This window comes from Cuculus canorus, chromosome 8, assembly GCF_017976375.1.
Source record: "Cuculus canorus isolate bCucCan1 chromosome 8, bCucCan1.pri, whole genome shotgun sequence".
NCBI classification, from domain to species: Eukaryota; Metazoa; Chordata; class Aves; order Cuculiformes; family Cuculidae; genus Cuculus; species Cuculus canorus.
In genome coordinates this window covers 33,362,094-33,381,145 of record NC_071408.1, presented here as the reverse complement: position 1 = coordinate 33,381,145, position 19,052 = coordinate 33,362,094, and the positions used below count along the sequence as shown (strand labels likewise).

Sequence of the window (19,052 nt, the reverse complement as noted above, 5' to 3'; positions counted from 1 at the left end):
CCCCAAACAAAAAAACCCTGCTCATTTCCGTTTAAATTAACCCAAACCCCACTCTCAAGTGCTTCTACAGAAATTCTGCTTCCGTTTAGCTTTACCTGTAACACTACCACAGTTACTTATTCACACAGCTCACCACTTCAAACAGGTTTACCAGCTTATATATCATCGTATCAAGTTTGTATTAACATAGCGATTCTTCCCAGACACTTATGAGCTGCTGATTAAAGTTCAGCATTTCAGATGGATTCTTAGCCCTCAGCCATCTCATGTGCTACAATATCAAACTAACTCTATCGTGCCTTCTTTTCCTTTGTTTCTCAAGTGAGTGCATCGCTAATGTTTAAAATTACAGGAGACTACAGCATATAGGAAGTAAAATTTCTCCTTTTTAAAGCCTGCCTTTCTCATTTCCATTCGAACATTAAATTTGACGCTTTCCATTTATGGGCTTCTTACTTTGGCTAATTATCCAACTAATAAATTCAGAGATGCATTCTTTGCCTGGTTAACTGTAACAGCTCGCATAGATTTAAAAAAATAAAAGAAAGCAAGAACAAAAAAAAAGCCAGCCTTCTTCTGGCCAAGGAAGCGGAAGCGCTGGCAGGTTGGGCTGACACTTCCAGATAAGAGCACAAAAGTGAAGCTCCCAAATCGCATCGAACCCTGCGCGGAGTGGCACAAAAGTCACGGTTGCAGAGGCAGCCGAAACGGCTCAAACCCCGCAGCGGGAGCTCGCGGCCCCCGAGCTTGCGGGGCGTTTGCCGTGCGGGGCTGCTTCGGCGGACACAGCGCTGGCCGCTCCGCGCCCGCGCAACGGCTGCAGGGAGGAAACGGCTCCCGCCCCTGTGCGGGGAGAGCCCCTCGGGCTGCCCTGCCCGGGGCTGCCGGCGGCCGTGCCCGGGGCTCGGTGCGGGGCCGCGGCGGGGGCAGGGCCGGGCGGTAGCGCCGCGGCCGCCGGGAAGGAGGGAGGGAAGAGGAGACAAAAGCGGGTCGCGGCGGGGTGGGGCCGTGCCCGGGCGGCTCCCGGGAGAAGGAGCGGCGGGAAGAGGCCCGCGGGGGGCGGGCAGGGGCTGCCGCCGCGATCCTCCTCATCCTCCTCACCAGAGGCAGGAGACCCCAATCCTCCCCGCCACGGGGGGATCCCCGCCCTTCCCGCCTTTAGGGACCGCCCGCTCCCCGCCGGGAGAGGGACCCCATCCTCTACACCTGGGGGAGGGGGAATCCCATCCTCCCCGTCAGGAGGGAGAGGACACTCATCTTCCCCATCTTTAGGGACCCCATCCTCCCCGCCACGGGAGGGGGAGGACTCCTTCCTCCTCACCTTTAGGAACCCCCATCCTCCCCGCCAGGAGGGGACTCCATCCTCCCCAGCTTTACGGACCCCTATCCTCCTCACCAGGAAGGAGAGGATCCCCATCCTCGCTGCCAGACTGGGGGGGGGGGGGGGGGGGGGAGGACGGGGACGGACGACTCCCTGCTCTCCCAGCCTTTAGGGACCCTAATCCTCCCCACCAGGAGGAAGACAACCCCATCCTTCTTGTCTTTAGGAACTCCATCCTCCCCGCCAGGAGGGCGGGACCCCCATCCTCCCCCCATTTAGGGACTCTATCCGTTCCGCTTTTAAGGACCCCAATTCTCTTTGCAGGAAGGATGGTCATCCATCCCACCACGCCTTTTGGGACCCCCATACCTCCCACCACTGGAGAGAAGGGACACCCATCCTCCTTGACTGGAGAAGAAAGACTCCCATTACACCTCATCTTTAGGGACTCCCATCCTCCTCGCCTGGAGGGGGAGAATCCCCACCTCGCCTTCAGAGACCCCCATCTCCCTCACCACTGGAGGGAAGAGACCCCCGTCACACCTCGCCTTTAGGGACCCCAACCTCCTCTCCTGAAGAGAAGGGACTCCTATTCTCCCCGGCACTGGAGGCGAGGGACCCCCATCTCCCCGCCAAGTGCTGGGGATCCCACCTCCCCGGGAAAGTCCTGGCGGGGTGTGGTTTCGCCGCGGGCCGACGCCCCTCACCTGGATGTCGGTGAAGAGGATCTCCCTCTCGGCCGCGTTGGACGCCATGGCGCTGGGGTTCGCACCCGCACCGGGGTGGGGAGGGGTGTCGGGGGCGGTGCGGGCGCTACGGGCGGTGCGGGGACGGGGGGAGCGCTCGGAGCTCAGGCGCGGCCCCCGCTGCTCGCATGGGGGGGCGCGGAGCGGGGCCGCCGCGGCTGCTGCTGCTGCGCCCGACGCCGCTGTCGCACCATTTGGCTGTCACCCTGTCGCAAAGCGCTTCGCTGCTTTGCGGCGCGCGGACCACGTGACCTCAGGGGAAGGGCAGGGGGTGCGGCAGTGGGAGAGCGGGACCACAACGCCCCCCCCCGGCACCCTGACCACGTGACTTGATGGGGGAAAAAGCGGGATTCGTGAAGGGGGGGCGGCACCATAACCACACCCCCCCCGGACCACTTGACTTGATGGGGGGGGAAGAGCGGGATCCGTGCGGCACCAATCACCGACCTCGGCTCCCAGACCACGTGACTTGATGGGGGAGGGAAGTAGGAGCCGTGCGGCGCCAACTACCGGCCCAGCTCCCGGACCACGTGACTAACGGGGGGGGGGAGGGAGAGCGGGACGCGTGCGGCCCCAATCACCGACCCCGGCTCCCAGACCACGTGACGCGATTTGGGTGGGGGGGGGAGAGCGGGACCCGTGCGGAACCAATCACTGACCCCCGACTCCCAGGCCACGTGACGTGAGCCCCCCCCCCGCCGTGCCTCTCTCTTCGGCCCCGCCCACTCAGCCTGGCGCGCGCGCCTCGCTGCTGCCTTCGCGCCTCGAGCTGTCCTCGCGCCCCCGTGGCTGCCTTCGTGTCTCGAGCTGTTCCCGCGCTGTCCTCGCGCTTCTCGTTGTTTCTGCGCCCCCTCGCGCTCCCCGTTGTTCCCGCGCCCCCTCGCGCCCTCCTCGCGCTCCTTTGCTGTCCTCGCGCTCCTTTGCTGTCCTCGCGCTCCTTTGCTGTCCTCGCGCTCCCTCGTTGCTTTGCGCCCCCTCCTCGCCTCTCACCCTTCGTTCCCCTTTGCCCCTCAGCTCCCCTCGTGCCCCCTCGTTGCCTTGCGCCCCCTCAGCTCCCCTCGCCACCTTCCTGCCCCTCCAGCGCTATGGCGGCCCCGTTGTTTCCCGCTGTGGTGCCGGGGAGAAGGGGCCCGTGGCGCACCCCTGGCGGTGGGGTGGCTGTGGCTCTGCCCCATCGGGCCCGAGAGGAGGGGGCGAGCTCGCAGGGGCTGTAGCGAAGCTCAGGAAGGAGAGGGCGGGCTCGTCGCCGGCGCCCAGCAGCCGCCTGCAGCCCTGGGGACCTGGAGCAGAGGCCCAGGACTCTGTGGTGAGTGGGGGCTGTGGATGCCAGGCTTAAGAGTTTAAAGGGTGAAACGTGTTTATGTGGATGCCTGGTGAGGTTTTTTGGGAGGGTGTGGCACGGCTCAGTCTGCAGAGTAAGATGCTTCTGTGGGCTTCAAAGTCAGCATGAGCATCTGGGCAGAAATGGTTTCTCTTCCCTCTTTGCAGCTTGTGACACTAGTGTTTATTCTCGGTTTTCTGCCCATGTTATTTGTTTTTTTTTTTGTTGGGTTTTTTGTGTGTCCATAACCACGTGCTTTCTGCTGGCTAGTCTATACACGTGCGTTCTCAGTCCACCTTCATCGTGGATGTTAACATTGGGCTAATCGAGTTTGTGCATCGTCAAAGCAATTAAAACTCATTTTTATCTGTGCAGTTCTTGTCAAATACATGTAAGCTGAGGCATTTATTATAGATTCATCTTCATGGACGCTTTAGTGTTTGTTCTGTTTGTGCTTATGCATTGCTGTGTGGCTACAGGCCAAGAGTAATCTGTTTGCTCTAGCACTGCAAGTTAGATTTTGGAGTTAGATTTTGGAGTTTATCGCCTCTAAAAAAAAAAAAAAACGGCATAGGAAAAGTAAACATTAAATTAATATTACTATTCCTTGCAAATTTGAACCGTCTGAAGTGTTTTCCCACTGCTGAGCACCAAGCAACTTGACGTTCTGTTTATCATGTGTTCCAAAAAAAGTTTATGGACGCATTCATGCAGTTCACTTCATATCAAAGAAATACTTGCATAGTTCTACAGTAACGATGCACATCTTTACAGAAGTTAGACATTTTCACTGTTGATATAGCTCATGATCTTGCACGCACACAAATCTACATATAGACTTGGTCCACTTGAAGCCAATGGCTTAATTTCTGCTCTTCATGGCCAGATAATTACGGGTTGCCCAGGGCAGTGGTGGCTCTCCCATCCCTGGAGGTGTTCCAGGCCTGGTTGGATGGGGCTTGGAGCCCCTGGTCCAGTGGGAGGTGTCCCTGCCCATGGCACAGAGTTGGGACTGGATGGGCTTTGAGGTCCCTTCCAACCCAAACAATTCCATGATTCTGTATATGTGGTTCATTACTGCAGATCATCTCTTAGCCTGCTCCTGTGGCAAGGCAGGAGGAGTGTATTTATATGTGTATTTACAAGATGTGGTCAGAGGGAAAAGTGGATTGTGCCTCAAAGAAAATTCATAGATATGAGTGGGTGTCAACAAGGTTAGTGAAGCTTTGAGATTCTGTCTAAAACCAGCAGCTGACATTGGTTCATGCTTAGCCCAGCCTGCCCTTTGAGTGTAGCCTAAAATATTTTTATCCCTGTCAAAGCAGAGCCTATAAGCTTTTCTGCATTCCCAGTGTTATTTAGGAAACTTGGAAGGATAAAGTCCTAGATTCTTTGATAGAAATATAGTGGTACCGGAATGAAAAGAGGAACTAGTTTGAAAAAACAACATTATCTTAGATGAATCTCTGATACTTAACCATTCTTCCTCCAGAGTCTGGAAAACCCAAGGCAGTGTTGGACAACTGTAGTTCTGCTTCTAAGTACTGTGACTATGAATTACTGAGCAAGAGAGAACATTCTGAGTGAGTCCCAAAATAGAAGGCAGTTAAGTACGTAAGTCCAAGAATGTAGCATTATATGGAATCCTGAGTTCAGCCCATGCCTTAAAATATCCGAATGCTATTTCTTCAACCATTATTCTGCTAGCTCATTCCCTGTGCTCAATCAGCATTCTAGAAAAGCAAACTGAATGAAAGGGATGTCAATACCATTGGCTAATGCCTGTAATTATTTCTTTTCTTCAGGTTGTGTTATTAATGTCTTCATCCTGAAGACCGGGAACAATTAATAGCTGAGACTTCTAGTCTTCTAGGTGATGCAAAAGCACACCTTGCGAACCCTTGGATGTAGTGTGGAACTCTTCAGAAAAATACCCAGGATACCCTAAGCAAAATCTAGGTTTTTTTTTTTTAGAAGAAGTCTAACTAGTCCTATATATCATCTGAGGAAGAGCTTGCTTTTCCTTGATAATGCATGTAGGAATGAGGATTGAGGATATGTGAAGAAACATCAAGCAGGTATTAACTATTGTATTATTATAACAGCAAGGCTCTAACAAGAAAAAAAGTAATTTTTTGTTTAAACTTCTAGTTAATCTTGCCTGTTTAAATTAGTGATGTGTTCCAGGAGGACAACAATGTAGAGACATGCTTGAGTATGGGCTACAGGAAATTCTTGGGAAGAAAAGATGAGATACCTTTCCACATGCACTATATTAGTAGGTGAGTGGGGGCAGAGCTATGCCAGGCCAGCCCACCACCATTTTAGGCTCAGAAAAAGGTCTAGGAATTAGTGAGCTTTTTGACGGGATTGGATAAAGATTAGTTAATTTTGCAATTAATAGATATCTGTTGAAGGAAGTCCCCCCTACTCTCTCTGCCAAAACTCACAGTTCAGGTCTACTTTAGGACAGCGTCTTCTTTATGTTCTTTTGCTTAGGAATAAAGACACATGTATAAAAGAAATGTAGTCCTGACATCTGTTCAAAAAAACCACACAACATGTTTTTCTTGATAATGTAATCGTCTGTTCTCCCTGACTTCTAGACATAGCAAAGCAGTGTTACTCTTATATTCGTATAGTTGTCCTAGATTAGATCCTCTGAAAACCTCATGAAATCTTGGAGCTGTCAGGCACAGGAAAAATAGGATGGGAGAATGTATACATTTTTGCCTTCTTTGTTTACTTCAGCCTGGAGATGGTGTAAAAATAGTGTATTAATGAAGAATAGTGCTTTCCATCTCCCTGTTTTGCTTCACAAATCATTGTGGGACTAGGAGAAAGCTTTTTTTAAGAGCTTTCAATAAGTCTTGCAATAGGTTTAGAAAGAGATGTATGTAGAGCAGGTTAAACTTTGAGTTAAAAAAGAAATTAATATCACAGTTTTTGTTAGACCAACAACTTGCTGGGGTTAGAAAATGCCAAACGGGAGGAAAAAAGAAATCAAAGGTGTGGGTAATTTTAATGTGTTTAGATTGAGAATGTTTTTTCCTTTCTTGGAAACTCACTTCTTCCACAGTATTTCTTGGAAGTTAATTACCCACTTTTCATGCAGATTTCTTGAAGGTAATTCCATGTAAGAAAAGGCTCCTGAGAGACAGCCTGGGCACTCTCTGAAGCTCTTACTGATGTACTGCGGACAGTGAAGAGGATAAGATGATGACAGGTCTTAAACAGAAAGCAAGAACAACGTAAGTTTATTTAGCTCTTTTGGTGATTGCAAATTTTGCATATTCTTAAACTATTTCTTTATTACTATTTTAATTATATAGCTAATCCTACAACTTCTGAGTGTATGACTGTGATGTGATCGTAACCCTGCTAGCAATTGCTGCATACTGTCTAGTTAAAATTTGTCTTGTGCATTTACATACCCTTACCCAGGGCTAGATGCAGGTATGTTATCACCCAGCTGAGCAGGCAGATGCTGTGAGGAGTGCAATGCAACAAACCTTATCTTATTATCTGTTTTATTAATCCTAGACCCTGGGAGGACTTGCAGTCAATGAGAAAGAGTGCTTCAGGGGAAGGAGGTTCATTTGTGTTATTGCCTCCTGTTCTTTTTTCCCTTCCTTTCCTTGCAAGGGAAAATCTGCCTTATGCCAGCTAATGTTGGTGGAACTCTGGAGAGGAGGTACGCTACCTGTGCAGAGCCAGCTGTAAGATCAGACCTCATTTCTTTAAAGGAGATCAACTTGGATTATTTGAAGTAATAACGAAACGCTTTATGTCTTTACATTAAGGCTATGATCCTACTAGTGGATCAACACGATGGATCTTCACACCTATGCTAAGTCTCAGTGATTCTAATTAAACTTGATTATAGGATCACGCTTAATGAATTCGGTGGCGTTGCTGTGATGAGCTCTGCACAGATGGACTCCTGCTTTCATTGAATCCACTGAAGTGAATAGGGCCTGGTGCAGCAGTGGTGTAGTTATTGGTATAATAAGTCCTTATTTTCTAAGGATGTAGATAAGAGATCAGTAAAAGCAAGGTAGCCATACCTTTGGATAGATCCTGGTCTCATTGCTTTGTATCTGCCAATGGCAAACACTTTAATTGAAATGGTGGCTTACCTAGAGTACCTTAATTTGTTACGAAAACAAGGCAAGGTTCATTCAAGAATGATTTGAAATATGTTATCCTGTTATGAAGAAGACTGAATTTCTGAAGAAATGTAGGTGGCTGTGACCTGAAGTTGCTATGAATAGACATTAGAAGTTTGGGGATTTGGCGATAATGGAAGCATTTTCACACCTTTAGGGTGTGTAACTTTCCGTTATTCTAAGAAAGTCAAATTTCTAAAAAAGCCTTTGCAAATACAAAATGACCAACCAAAGTTTGGGAGTTGCAGTGTAGTCAGAAGTCCCAGTCTGTGTTTGGAGGAAAGGGAAATCCATTGCAAAGGAGGAGTTGGACATGGTCATCCCTGGAGAACTCATTGCCAAGTAGGAGATCTGTGCTTGGAAGGCTGTTGCAGGGTTGTCTCTGTTGTGTGCTTCTAAGGTGGGCCTGCGTTTGGAGAGTCTTGCTGCCAGTGGTGTTGGACCACAGATTTGCTAGCAGCTCCCAGCTGGTTGTGAAAAAGGCAGAAGTTGTGTCTGTTCTCCTCTGCATCATGGTACTGACAGACTGGTCTCGCCCTGTGTTGTGGAAGTTGATGTGTGTGATTTGTGACCTTTTGGTGGTCCTCAACCAATTTTAATTTGCTGATTTGAAATCTACAGCAGACTGACAGAAACAGGAACTAAAAATCCCTTGCCTGAAAAACATGTACAGCCCATGCCTGGTGGTGCAGTGTCCATACATCAAAGTTTCTTTAGCTCTAATATGTTTGTGGACATTATAAACAGCTATGCCAAATGATCCTGAAACAGACTTCATCAGACACTCGGTCTTAGATGGTAATGGTTTTTGGTCATGATTAACTTGATGGCTGTGTTTTCTCTCCTTGTCCTTATCTCCTCTCAGAGACAGTAGCCTGCATGTGTAACTCTGTCAGGGATTGAAGTCCTAAGTAGTTATTAACTTGTACTTAGTATGTAGTGTCTCTGAATTAAAAGGGCATATTTATCTTCATCTAATGAACACTTAAAACGTGGGAGTTACCAGGCAGGTTTATAGCTAGCTCTAATTGCGTTCTCCTTGCTCTGCTGGGACTGACATCCCCAGGAGAGATGAGGGCTTAAGAACTTCCAGAGAAGAAGACGATTGCATCAAATACTATCAAGAGTAAGACGTTAAAAAATATTAGTGCTGTACCAAATGTGTAACTTCTTCCCCTTCTTTCTTCCCTCTCTTTAATCCCTGTCTTATTCCACCCCCAGTTTTATTCTCATGCTATGGCAAATGAACTTGCGTTCATGTAATTTAGCGCAATTTCACATTGCTTTTGATTCATATTCCTCTGCTTTTGAACCCTGTGGTTCAGAGATGGCTTCCATGGATGTTGTTGGATATTCCAATATATTCTGTGGATACTGTTCTCTAAGCACAAGCGAGGCAGTAAGGATAGTATCTCTCTTTTTCCTTCTTCTTTGGTTGGTTTCCTTTCTTTTTTCTTCCTACTTTACCCCTGCCCTGCTTTGAGTGGGATGGTCCTAATAGGGGATGAACATATTCACATAATCACATATTCCGCATATTGGAGCTACCTTTTTAGGTAGCTATAACTGAAACTTTCAGTCATCTTCAGGATCTTCAAAGGCATTTTCTCTTGTGTGAATACATTTGCTGACATTCTACTGCTGCCTGAAAATCCACATGGTGTTGAAAGGCTTAGATGAGGTTTCTGTAGTGGAGACTAGTTGCAGAGTTAATTTTGGAGTGGCTCTTCTGACTGAAAAGTGCAATGATTAGGTATCTGAAAGAGCAACAGCAATTAAAATCCCATGCTTTTCTTAATTTGCTTAGATACATAGATGCCTTTTTTTTTTTTTTTTAGTGTAATGAATTTTGTTGTGAACACTTAATACTATGGTTTAGCCTATCTTATTGTGATAGAGCGAACAGTGGATGTCTAAAGGACTAAGCTGAATCAATTTGGGTTAAGTAGCTCTGAAGTGTCTTGAAATGCATTTGCTGAAATCCCACCCTGTCAATATGGCCTCACATTTGAACCATTTATTGTAATCACGTAATGAAATATACTAATAGAAATGTAAAATGCTTTCTGATTGGGTTGTGGCCTGGCAGTTTGCAGTCAGTCTTTTTTTTTGTAAGAAAAATGAGGCTAGAAGCAACTGAAGAACATGAGGAAAAATGTTTTGGGACCTTGATCTGTTTTCTGTGTCTGTGCTGTCAAGGAGCAATCAGCCAGCGGCAAACACTGAGGTGGAGTTAATGGAGGAGAGGGCTGAAGGGTACTGTGTGGATAGTTGAAACATGATAACCTGGATTTTCTTTACATTTGTTTACCTCTTTGCTTGCTGCCACGTTGACACTTTAGCTTTAATGAAGACAGCTTTTACACGAGTGTTAGAAATACCTCTGTCTAATGAGCTGTCTTATTCTGCGAGGTCTTATTCTTTCTCTCTTGACTTGTTCCTTCCACACCCTTCCCACCTTACTGGAATTAGAAGAAAAACCTGAAAGTGAAGGGAAATAATCTAAAAATAAAGTAATAAGGTTTACCATCCTCCCATCCTGTATTCTTTCTCTCCATCCTGAGACCCATCCAGTAGGCCAGTATTGAACTGTTGTTGTCCTGAAGGAGTATTTGAGGTAGGAGATCTAAGCTTAATTAGACCTGAGCTGAATATGGTCATAGCAGCAATGGAGATGACAGGTACATATCAATGTGTCTTTGGAACAAAGGCTGAATTCCATAGGACAGTTGTAAATAATTACCTTGGGGGTTGCATGAGCAGGCTAATGTTTGCTCTTTTTATTAATCATGATAGATAATAGTAATAATTATTAAAAGAAAGCGCTACATGTAGACATTTAAAGCGTGTATTTTCACCATGCACCTAGACACAACAGTAAATCCAGTTGTTATTTACACCTGCTTTGCAAGTGGAAGTCGATTTAACATTAGGAAAGGACCATAACAGGCAGAGTAATAAAGTTATATACTGTATTATGAGACATGAGACTTTTGATACAGCAGACATTGTATTACAACTTGTTTTCATAATGTTCAGATTGTCAAATCATACTTAAAAAAACGCGTATTTCATAAGTATAATACAACAGAAGTAATTGAAAACAAAAAGGTGAGGCCGAGGTCAGTTGGGGGTTGCCATTAGCGTCTGTCCTTAGCTCTCTTTATTGCTTCCCCTTTTCCCAGCAAGTCCAATATTTAAGAAGGATTATAAGACCCATGTAATCTTTGAGGATTTATTTCCTTTGGTGCCTCAGAGCTCTGTTCTGCAACACTGCTGTTGTTGTATTTGATTTTTAAACATGCTACTTACCTTTACAAGGTACAGAAGGATATTACCGGGAAGTATTTTGAATAGGAACAGCTATAAATTGTTGCTTAAATTAACATTTGAAATTTAGATAGATGTAGGTTCGACTTCGGTTCTTGCACTGACAGAAGGCACTGCAGTTCTGCAGGGATCTTAGGTGCAACTGGTGTAAACTGGGTCTCTGGCTAATGAGGTCCAGAGTCTTTTTCACTTGTGCCAGTACAAAATCATCTTAATGCTCAGGTTTGATATTAAAATATAGAAGAATTATAAATATATAATAGTTACTCTAGGGTTCAGGATATGTTTAAGGATTCTAGTCTGGAATACTCTTTGCTGGCAAAGCGTTCCGGTGTCTGGTGAACAGAGAGCATAATACTCTCGTAAACTGCTTAATATTTCTTAATGCTAGATGTTTCTGTGAATTCTGTGATATAGATTTGTTGCTAAATGAAATTAGTAGTTTAACTTAAGTGCTTTAGAATGGCAATTTACCTTGCACCATTTCCAGTCTTTGCTGTAATGCAGGTAAAATATAGAAACATTTGTGTTTATTCCTATGCATCTTTCTTCTTACTTGCATAATTTGCAAGGGCACGGTATTTCTAAGTGTCCTGAGCACAAAAAGGGGGAAAAAATATAAATTTGGTGATGGGGAAGGTGTATTGGGGACAGATCTGAAACTTCAAGGGTATTTTCTTTATAAACAGAAATTATACATTTATAAATTGCTCCATCTAGTGGCAAACTCCTAAACCTGATAATTTTCCTTTAGTAATTATTATACTTTTAAGAATTTAAGACTGGATTCTCCTTTTCCGTGGGAAGTTGTCTTCCAAGGGTACTCCACGTGACAAGGTACAAATCTTGGGTTTCCTTCCATTTACTTCTGAAGGGTTTTGAGTGTTTTCTTCAATGGAAACAAGCCATATGTGTCCAAACTGCCTCAGTGAACTTGGTCTTAGTGCCTCAATACCTTTGGTTTGAGTTTTCCTTGGTCTTGGGAGGGAAAATAGGAAAGCTGGATTGTGTGGATAATTAATACAATGAAGTTCAAGTCTGTTACTCTTTGTCAAAGAGTTAAAATACACAGCGAATGAGGTACTGAGTACAGCATACTGAGATGTGTCTTGCATTATAGCATGAGGTAAGTTTCTGTTGAAGGTTGTTTCATTCAAACCTTGACAGCATCGATACTGCACTTTTCATAATTATAATGAATTAATTGAGTTGTTAATGTCAATATGCTTTGTAAGCAATTGGAATCCTTATGCCAATCAGGGCAACTCCCCCCATGCTTCCCAGTCATGTGAAAATGGGAGAAAATTCAAACAGAAAAAATTGAAAGAAAAGGTTTAATTCAGATATCTTTGCCTTCTTCCTCTGCACACCTTGAAAAGATGTACTAAGGAAAAAAAAGAAGGGAGCTCTTGAGGAAGCTTGCATGTTTCTCTCTGCCCACTGCTGTGTTCCATGGTGCAGCTGACTTTAAAGGGAGCTCATGTGCTTAAGAACGCAAGATCATAGAATAATGAATCAGTTTGAGGGTGGTTGTGTGCTATTGTTTTTCTCTTTCTGAATGGAGTACGAAACTGTGCAGTTAGCAGTGAAGTCCTGCAGAGAAAGAAAAATATTTAAAAATGAAATGCAAGTGAAAGGAAAAGAACTAAAATAGTTTAAAACCAGATTTCAAATATTAGGTTGAAAAAAATTGGCTGTTCTTGAGAATGTAACAAATGTGCTGGACTTGCTGACTCCCTGTCTTTTACTTTTGTCATTCCTCTTTCAGTTTTGGTTAATGTGCTACATAACTTACCTTTAATTTCCTGATAGATTGATTCTTACTTCTCAGTCCATGTGTCAATAATCCTCTTATATTAAGAAACTGCTTTGTAACACTAGAAGAGTTGCACTTTATTCCAAGACTACTGTTGCTGTTATTACTCACTTGAATAATGGAATGTAAACCTTGCAGTGCACTTTTCCAGACTTCCTCTCCCCAATTAGGTTGCTGACTTACAATTGCAGATCACTGTTCCTATCTTCCTTTCTCAGGCAAATGAACCCATTAAATATCACAATTGCACAGTTTCCCTACACGCTAGCAGAAGTTTCCTTGCAGCCAGCGTTTTAACTTCAGCTGTTACACTTTTGGCTGAACTTACAGTGTTTGAAATACAGGGTAACGCATCCTGGTAACAGTACATGAACAAATAATTAGTGCTGGAATGGTGCTTTCCATCTCCTGTGGCTTTTGCATAGCTGGGGCCTTCTTGAGCAGTAAAGCCAGTCAGGTGTACCCCATCTCTGTCCTCCAAATCCATCTCCCTGATGGGGCTGCTCTTTCTGAAGAGTGTAGTTGCTGCAAGTGGTCGTTACCAGTGTTGCTGTGGCTGGGTCCCTTCCCTGGGACTGACATCTCTAGCAGTACTGGCAGAAAACTGGACAAAATGCCTTGGCCTTTGCACCTCCTTTTGTGGGACTGGGGAAGCCAAGAGGTGTCGGTGACTCCCAAGGTTCAAGTCAGGAGGGTGGCTACGGAAGGGCTTGCAAAAGTAAGAGAAGAGAGTGCCTGGTATGGTAGCTAATCTAACTGCAGGCTGTGAATTATTTTGTTGCTCCTTTCTAGATTTACTGCTCCCAAAGTCCACATTGAAAGGCGTGTTTCCAGTCCAGCAAGCTCATTATGTCTGCATTCACGTTTTCATGAAATTATGAATCAAAGCTTTAGATGCAGAACATCTGAATCAGAATAAAGCATTCTTATTCTAGAACAGGTGGAATCATGGTTACATTAACATGCCTATGAGTCCACATGTAGAAGTGATGAATTTCTCTGCTCTATTGTAAAGATAACCAATAAAAAGGACTGCTCAAGTACAGAGCAGAGAAGTGGCACTTTACTTGGCTTCTGCCAAGACATCTCACACTTTCTGTGTTTATTGCTAATGTGAGCTTCCCACTGTTGCATTAAACAGGTTGTTAGCAGCATCCTATTTTCTTTAGCAGATTTCTATCACAGCAGTTATTGCCAGACTTGACAGACTGGCAGCTGGAGATATGAACCAGGCATAGTAGGAAAAAATTTAGGTGTTTAAGGACTCTTATCTTTTTCAATTGCTTTTTTTTTTTTTTTTTACTTTTTTGGTTCTGTAAACTGATTTTGTTATTCTCCTGAAGTACAGATGGGGACTTAAAGTTTTCCCTGCTCTCCTGTGAGTAGGAGATGTGTTACAATATGCAAGCTGATTTGGAGTAGAAAAGAACATGGGGTTGCAATGGAAGCAAACATCCACTGGAAGCAGCGTATTTCAGTCTATTTCCCAGGTTTAGCATTAGATTTCTGCATTGGGGTATAGAATGGATGTTGTGGATAGCTCCTTGTAGACTTTAGTGATATATTTGAGTACTGGTATGCATGGGGGAATTAAGTTTTGTAGGAAATGTACTAATATTTGGGGTTCTTTTTATTTTTGCCTTTGAAACTTCTGCTTATTAGCTGAAGTCTGAATTTATTTATTTATTTTTTTCTGTAGAAGCTCTTTCAAAGACGAAATTTGTGAGCTAAGTATGCACTAAGCATGAAGGTCATAGAAGTGTATCTTGTTTGGAGAATTACCTGTAAGCAGCAACATCTGAATTAAATCAGTGACGTGAACGTGCTATAGGAAGTGTTTAAATCTCTGGAAGAAGGTACTGACAAACTTGCATGAAAATAATTTACTGCTTATGTTGTAACATGTTGTATGTTTGCTAGAGAGGGGAGAAGGTAGTACTTGAAAGAAGAAAGTTTTGTCATCAGCCTTGTCAGCTGAAGGTCCAAAGGATGTGTCTCTGAGGCGCACAGGTGCTGTTCAACAATACTTTTCTGAAAAAAGTGTATGTACGGTGACCATAGCGTGCAAGAGATCGCATTTAACCTCTGATTAAAGGTCCCCCAGAAGCCTTCGTGGGAACTGAGGTGGAAAATGTATACAGATACAGCTGCATATGTATCAGTATGTCTTGTGCAAACCAAAGTTAGACGTTAGGAGTTTGTGTTTGAACAATTCAGGGGTCTGGAAGGCTGATGCACAGAGATCATATGAAGTTGTGGCTGCTAACAGGTAACAGACTTATGATACATCACAAAAATGTACCAGGAGGCAGTGTAGCCCTCCAACAGGGCTAAAGGAAACACACCTAGCTTACTGAGGAACAGAAACAGTCTTGGTGGCTTCCTAGCAATGAGATTGTTTCCTAAGGCTGAAACAGCATTTTTCCATGAAAGATGGATAGATCATGTTGATGTTGGTGTTAATGGCCAAACGTTTTTGGGATCAGTTAGAAGCCTTGCCCTGAGCGTGTTAATAACTCCCAAAATGAAGGAACAAACTAATCTTTTCTTTTTTAATTATTATTGTGCACACATTTGGCAAAATAACATCTGTTGTGTATTTTTCGTACTTTTCTGCTCTTAGGAGCAGGGCTGAGCCCACTGTCCTTCTCCTGTTGATTTGCTGTCATTTTTCGAAGTGCAACAGACTTCCTCAATCAGCTTAGTAAGGCATAAAGATGAACAGAGCCTGCTTTCCAAAACTCTTTGCAGAGATAGTGGAAAGCTTCTCAGTGAAGGCTTGGTTAATTTCAGCAACTAAATGGACAGTGGCCACCACCTTCCCTGACAGGATGGGGAATAGAAGCTTTTGCACTCTTGCTTTAGCCACATGTTTTGGCATTGATGGCTGAATGGTGGGTAGATGCAAGGATGAAGGAGGCAGCTGAATTACTACACTAATTTCATCTTCTGTTTAACTATTGCAATTTTCAGAAATAGTGCTAGTTAGAATAAATTGTAACTGCAGTTCTGGCATTCATATCAATTAGATTTAACAAGTGAATCAAATTCTGTGTAACGACATTCTTGCTAATGTTCTAATTCTGCTGGTTTTACTTGGACGAAAGTCCTACTGAAGTGGCCCTTAAGAACTCCAGGATCAGCATGTAGTATTTCCCTCAGTTCAGTAATTGTTTTCTTTTCTGTGACTTCTTAGAGCACTCTGACAAGCAAGGAATGAACAGCTTATCTTATCAAGATTTATAGTCAGTAGCTTCTGTAGTCTTGTGAAGAAGACATCTGCTGTGCAAATAGCAAGGTTAAAGTGATTGTGCATGAAGTAAATACAAACTTCAGCTAGTATTTCATCCTGAAAACCAGCCAGAACAATACTTAGATAACTTCACGTAATAGAAGCCCTTTCATAATCTTGACCTGTGTACGGTTCTGTCAAGTCCAAGGTCAGATAGAATTTAAAAAATAAGCTTTATTTGAACTTCTGTAACCACAATTTCACATTTGTGAGCATGCCCTTTAATAAAAAAAATATAACTTGTTTGGAAGGGGGGTTTAAAATTCTTTTGTAAGTGTCAGAGTTTGATCGGTTGTAATAGAAAAGAAAATATCTATTTGTTTAGGAAATGCCTTCTAACCCATTACAGCTGCAGACAAAAGGAGTTCATTTCAAATTGATTAATGTGCTGTAAGTATCTTGAATTGCTTGGTCCAGTCACTTTGTTGCATTCTCATCTCTCTGAGAAATCAAATGAAGCATCTCTGAAGATTCCTGATTGATGCTGTCAGCTCTGTACTGATATTACAGTGCATTTCAGGAAATGTTCAAAGTGGGGCAATAATTTTCAATCTATTTTCCAGTATGTCATAGTAAAGTTTTTCTATCAGATTATACGAAATCCGTTTCCCAAAGAACTCTGCATTTGTGTGTGCTGTGCGTTTGTGGGAGGGAGCTTATGCATATTTATAAGGATCTGTGTGTAAGAGAGAATGATGATGTATTGGTGATATTGCCTACTTTGGTTGTACCAGTCCAAAGGCTTTTTTTTCTTCATAACTCATACTACCTATTTCTCTTCTATAGAAGCTCTGATTAATGAATTTTCTTGGAAACCCTGTGTAACTCAGTGTCATTTTGTAATGGATATACAGATTTTCCAAATCTTGCCACAGAATGCTTCAGGACCAAATCCAGGAATTCATTGGTGAGAATGTTAAAGTATAGGAAGCTGTAACAGAGATGATTATTTTGCTCCTAGGAAGGGAACTTGGGCAAGATACTGTTGTTCATTCCAGTATTTATTTTTCTCAGATTGCAAGGAAAGCAGGAATTGCCCTAAATTATCCATTCTGCAGAGTCACGTGTGAATATGATTTGGCCAAAAGAAGTTCCCGCACTTGAGCTGCATGAGGCTCATAAAAATCTTACTGCTGATTTGTTACTTTATTAAAGCATTCACTGAACAAATAACTGTAATAACTGTTAGTCAAGAGCACAAAAATATAGCAAGAGGAGCACAGCCTTTTGTGTCCTTAGGAGATCTTGGGCTGCAATAGAGGTGGAAGTACAGAAGAACTCCCCAGTGCTCTCAGGAACCCCCTCCAGTCCATAGCAGCATGGCTGGCTGCGTGCCACAGTCGCTGGCTGCTGCCTGGCACCAGCACTTTGTGACCCCTTCTGACACAGCTCATAGAGCATGAAGGAGGAGTTCAGAGTATTTCAAGTAGCATTGATGAATCAAAATTAAATGTGGATTCTCACTCAGAGTGGTGTGGGAAGGTTTGTGACTCTTGAGGAAAAGGAACAAGGGAAGAGAAACCTTCTATTAAATTTATATTTCATGTAGGTGAACAGAAGGTACCTTTTTCCTCCAGTCATGCCCATAAGCAACATTGTTATTGTCTTCTCTTGCCATAGCCGGAAAAAAGAAATAACTGAGTTTGTTATCATATTATATTGCCATGTTTTGTATAGAGTATCTTACATGTGCACTCTGAAAGCTGCCTGAAATATAATTATCAGTGCTCTTCTGTCTTATTCTTAATCTAAACCACAATGGAATATCCCAGTTCAGGAACAAAAGCCCCGCTTTTAAGCCGATGCTTCCATTGGCTCTAATGAGGTTAAAATGTACTTGTAAATTCTAATATGCCTAACTATTCTCATTTAGAAAGTACTTAGGAAAGGTTATTTCAGTATTATAATTCTGAAAAATGGAATGCTGATCCCTCAAAAATTAATTGAGCGTGTTTTGTGAAAAGTATTTTGCTGTCTTTTGAGAGCAAGACAATTCTGTCTTGAAAATCTGGAAGTGGAGCACAGACGCAATTAAACCAGTCTTGAGATAGTTGTGATGTAGATTGTGAAAATTCATTAACTAAGGTCCCCTAACAATAATGATTTACCAGAATTATTTATTTTAAGTAAGTAGCTGAACCAGTATGACAAGTGAATATTCTCTTGCAGGATAAGATTGCTAAATTATGTTCCATTCAGCCTCTATTCGATCGCTTGTTGCTGCAGTGAAATAGTGAAGTGGTTGCATAATCAAGTCCTTATTGTACCAGTGCAATTTGCATGTTTTCTTTATTGCTTCAGAACCATCACAAACTTATGAAATGAATAACACTTATTTTCATGCTGGATGGATGACTGAAACCGCTGAGTGCATTTTTCCATGATGTTTTGGGGTTTGTGCAATAATGAAGTACCCAAAGACACTCTCTGCTATATAGTCAAGTATGTTTTCTTCTTTTTCAGGCTTCACTATGTGCTGCCTTATTCTTTTTTATCGAGGTAATTCTGTGCTACAAAAACTATCAACAGGGCTGTGTCCTGAACACCTTCCTTCCTATGAGCATTACTTGCACAAAGTTGTCATCACTTGCGTGAGCAGTGCTATTGTTTTCAACTTGACTACATTTACAGGAGTGCACTTGGTAAACTTGGCCCGGTGAGACCTGCAACAGCCTCATGAATGGAAAAGGAAAATCCCCATGTGAAATTCACTGAGAACTAAACTAGGCTTACCGTGAACACTGATTAAACTTCGCCATGCTGTTTGGAGACTCATTCTTCAAAAAGAAAACACATAATCAATAAAAATATTTTACTTTTTTAAAAATTTAGAAATGGGTTTTAAATTTAGAAATGGGGGCAATAGTAGGGCTTTGCTTAATATGGTTGCTGCTGGCAAGAAGAACTCCTGTCTTAATCTGATCCTATTCTGAGGCTACGTTAGCAATGGATGCACCAGTGCCTTGTGCTAATCACAGGTTGGTTTGTGGTACTGTGTCCCAAGACTCCCACATCTCAAGCGCTCCACTCCTGTTCCATGTGTGTGGCTAGATGTTT

At 43.5% G+C, this 19,052-nt stretch overlaps 2 protein-coding genes across 2 annotated transcripts in view; one reads left to right on the top strand and one right to left on the bottom strand.

Moving 5' to 3' along the window:
• The window catches only part of PKN2 (protein kinase N2), a 54,804-nt gene extending 52,557 nt beyond the window's left edge, over positions 1-2,247 (bottom strand). Inside the window, exon 1 of the mRNA XM_054072844.1 lies at positions 2,029-2,247. Coding sequence (XP_053928819.1) covers positions 2,029-2,076 — 48 coding nt within the window. The 5' untranslated portion in view covers positions 2,077-2,247. The remainder of the gene's footprint in view (positions 1-2,028) is intronic.
• Positions 2,075-19,052, top strand: part of LOC128852958 (uncharacterized) — a 77,003-nt gene continuing 60,025 nt past the window's right edge. Inside the window, exons 1-2 of the mRNA XM_054073788.1 lie at positions 2,075-2,391; positions 2,740-3,373. Of these exons, the coding sequence (XP_053929763.1) occupies positions 2,075-2,391; positions 2,740-3,373 (951 nt within the window). The remainder of the gene's footprint in view (positions 2,392-2,739; positions 3,374-19,052) is intronic.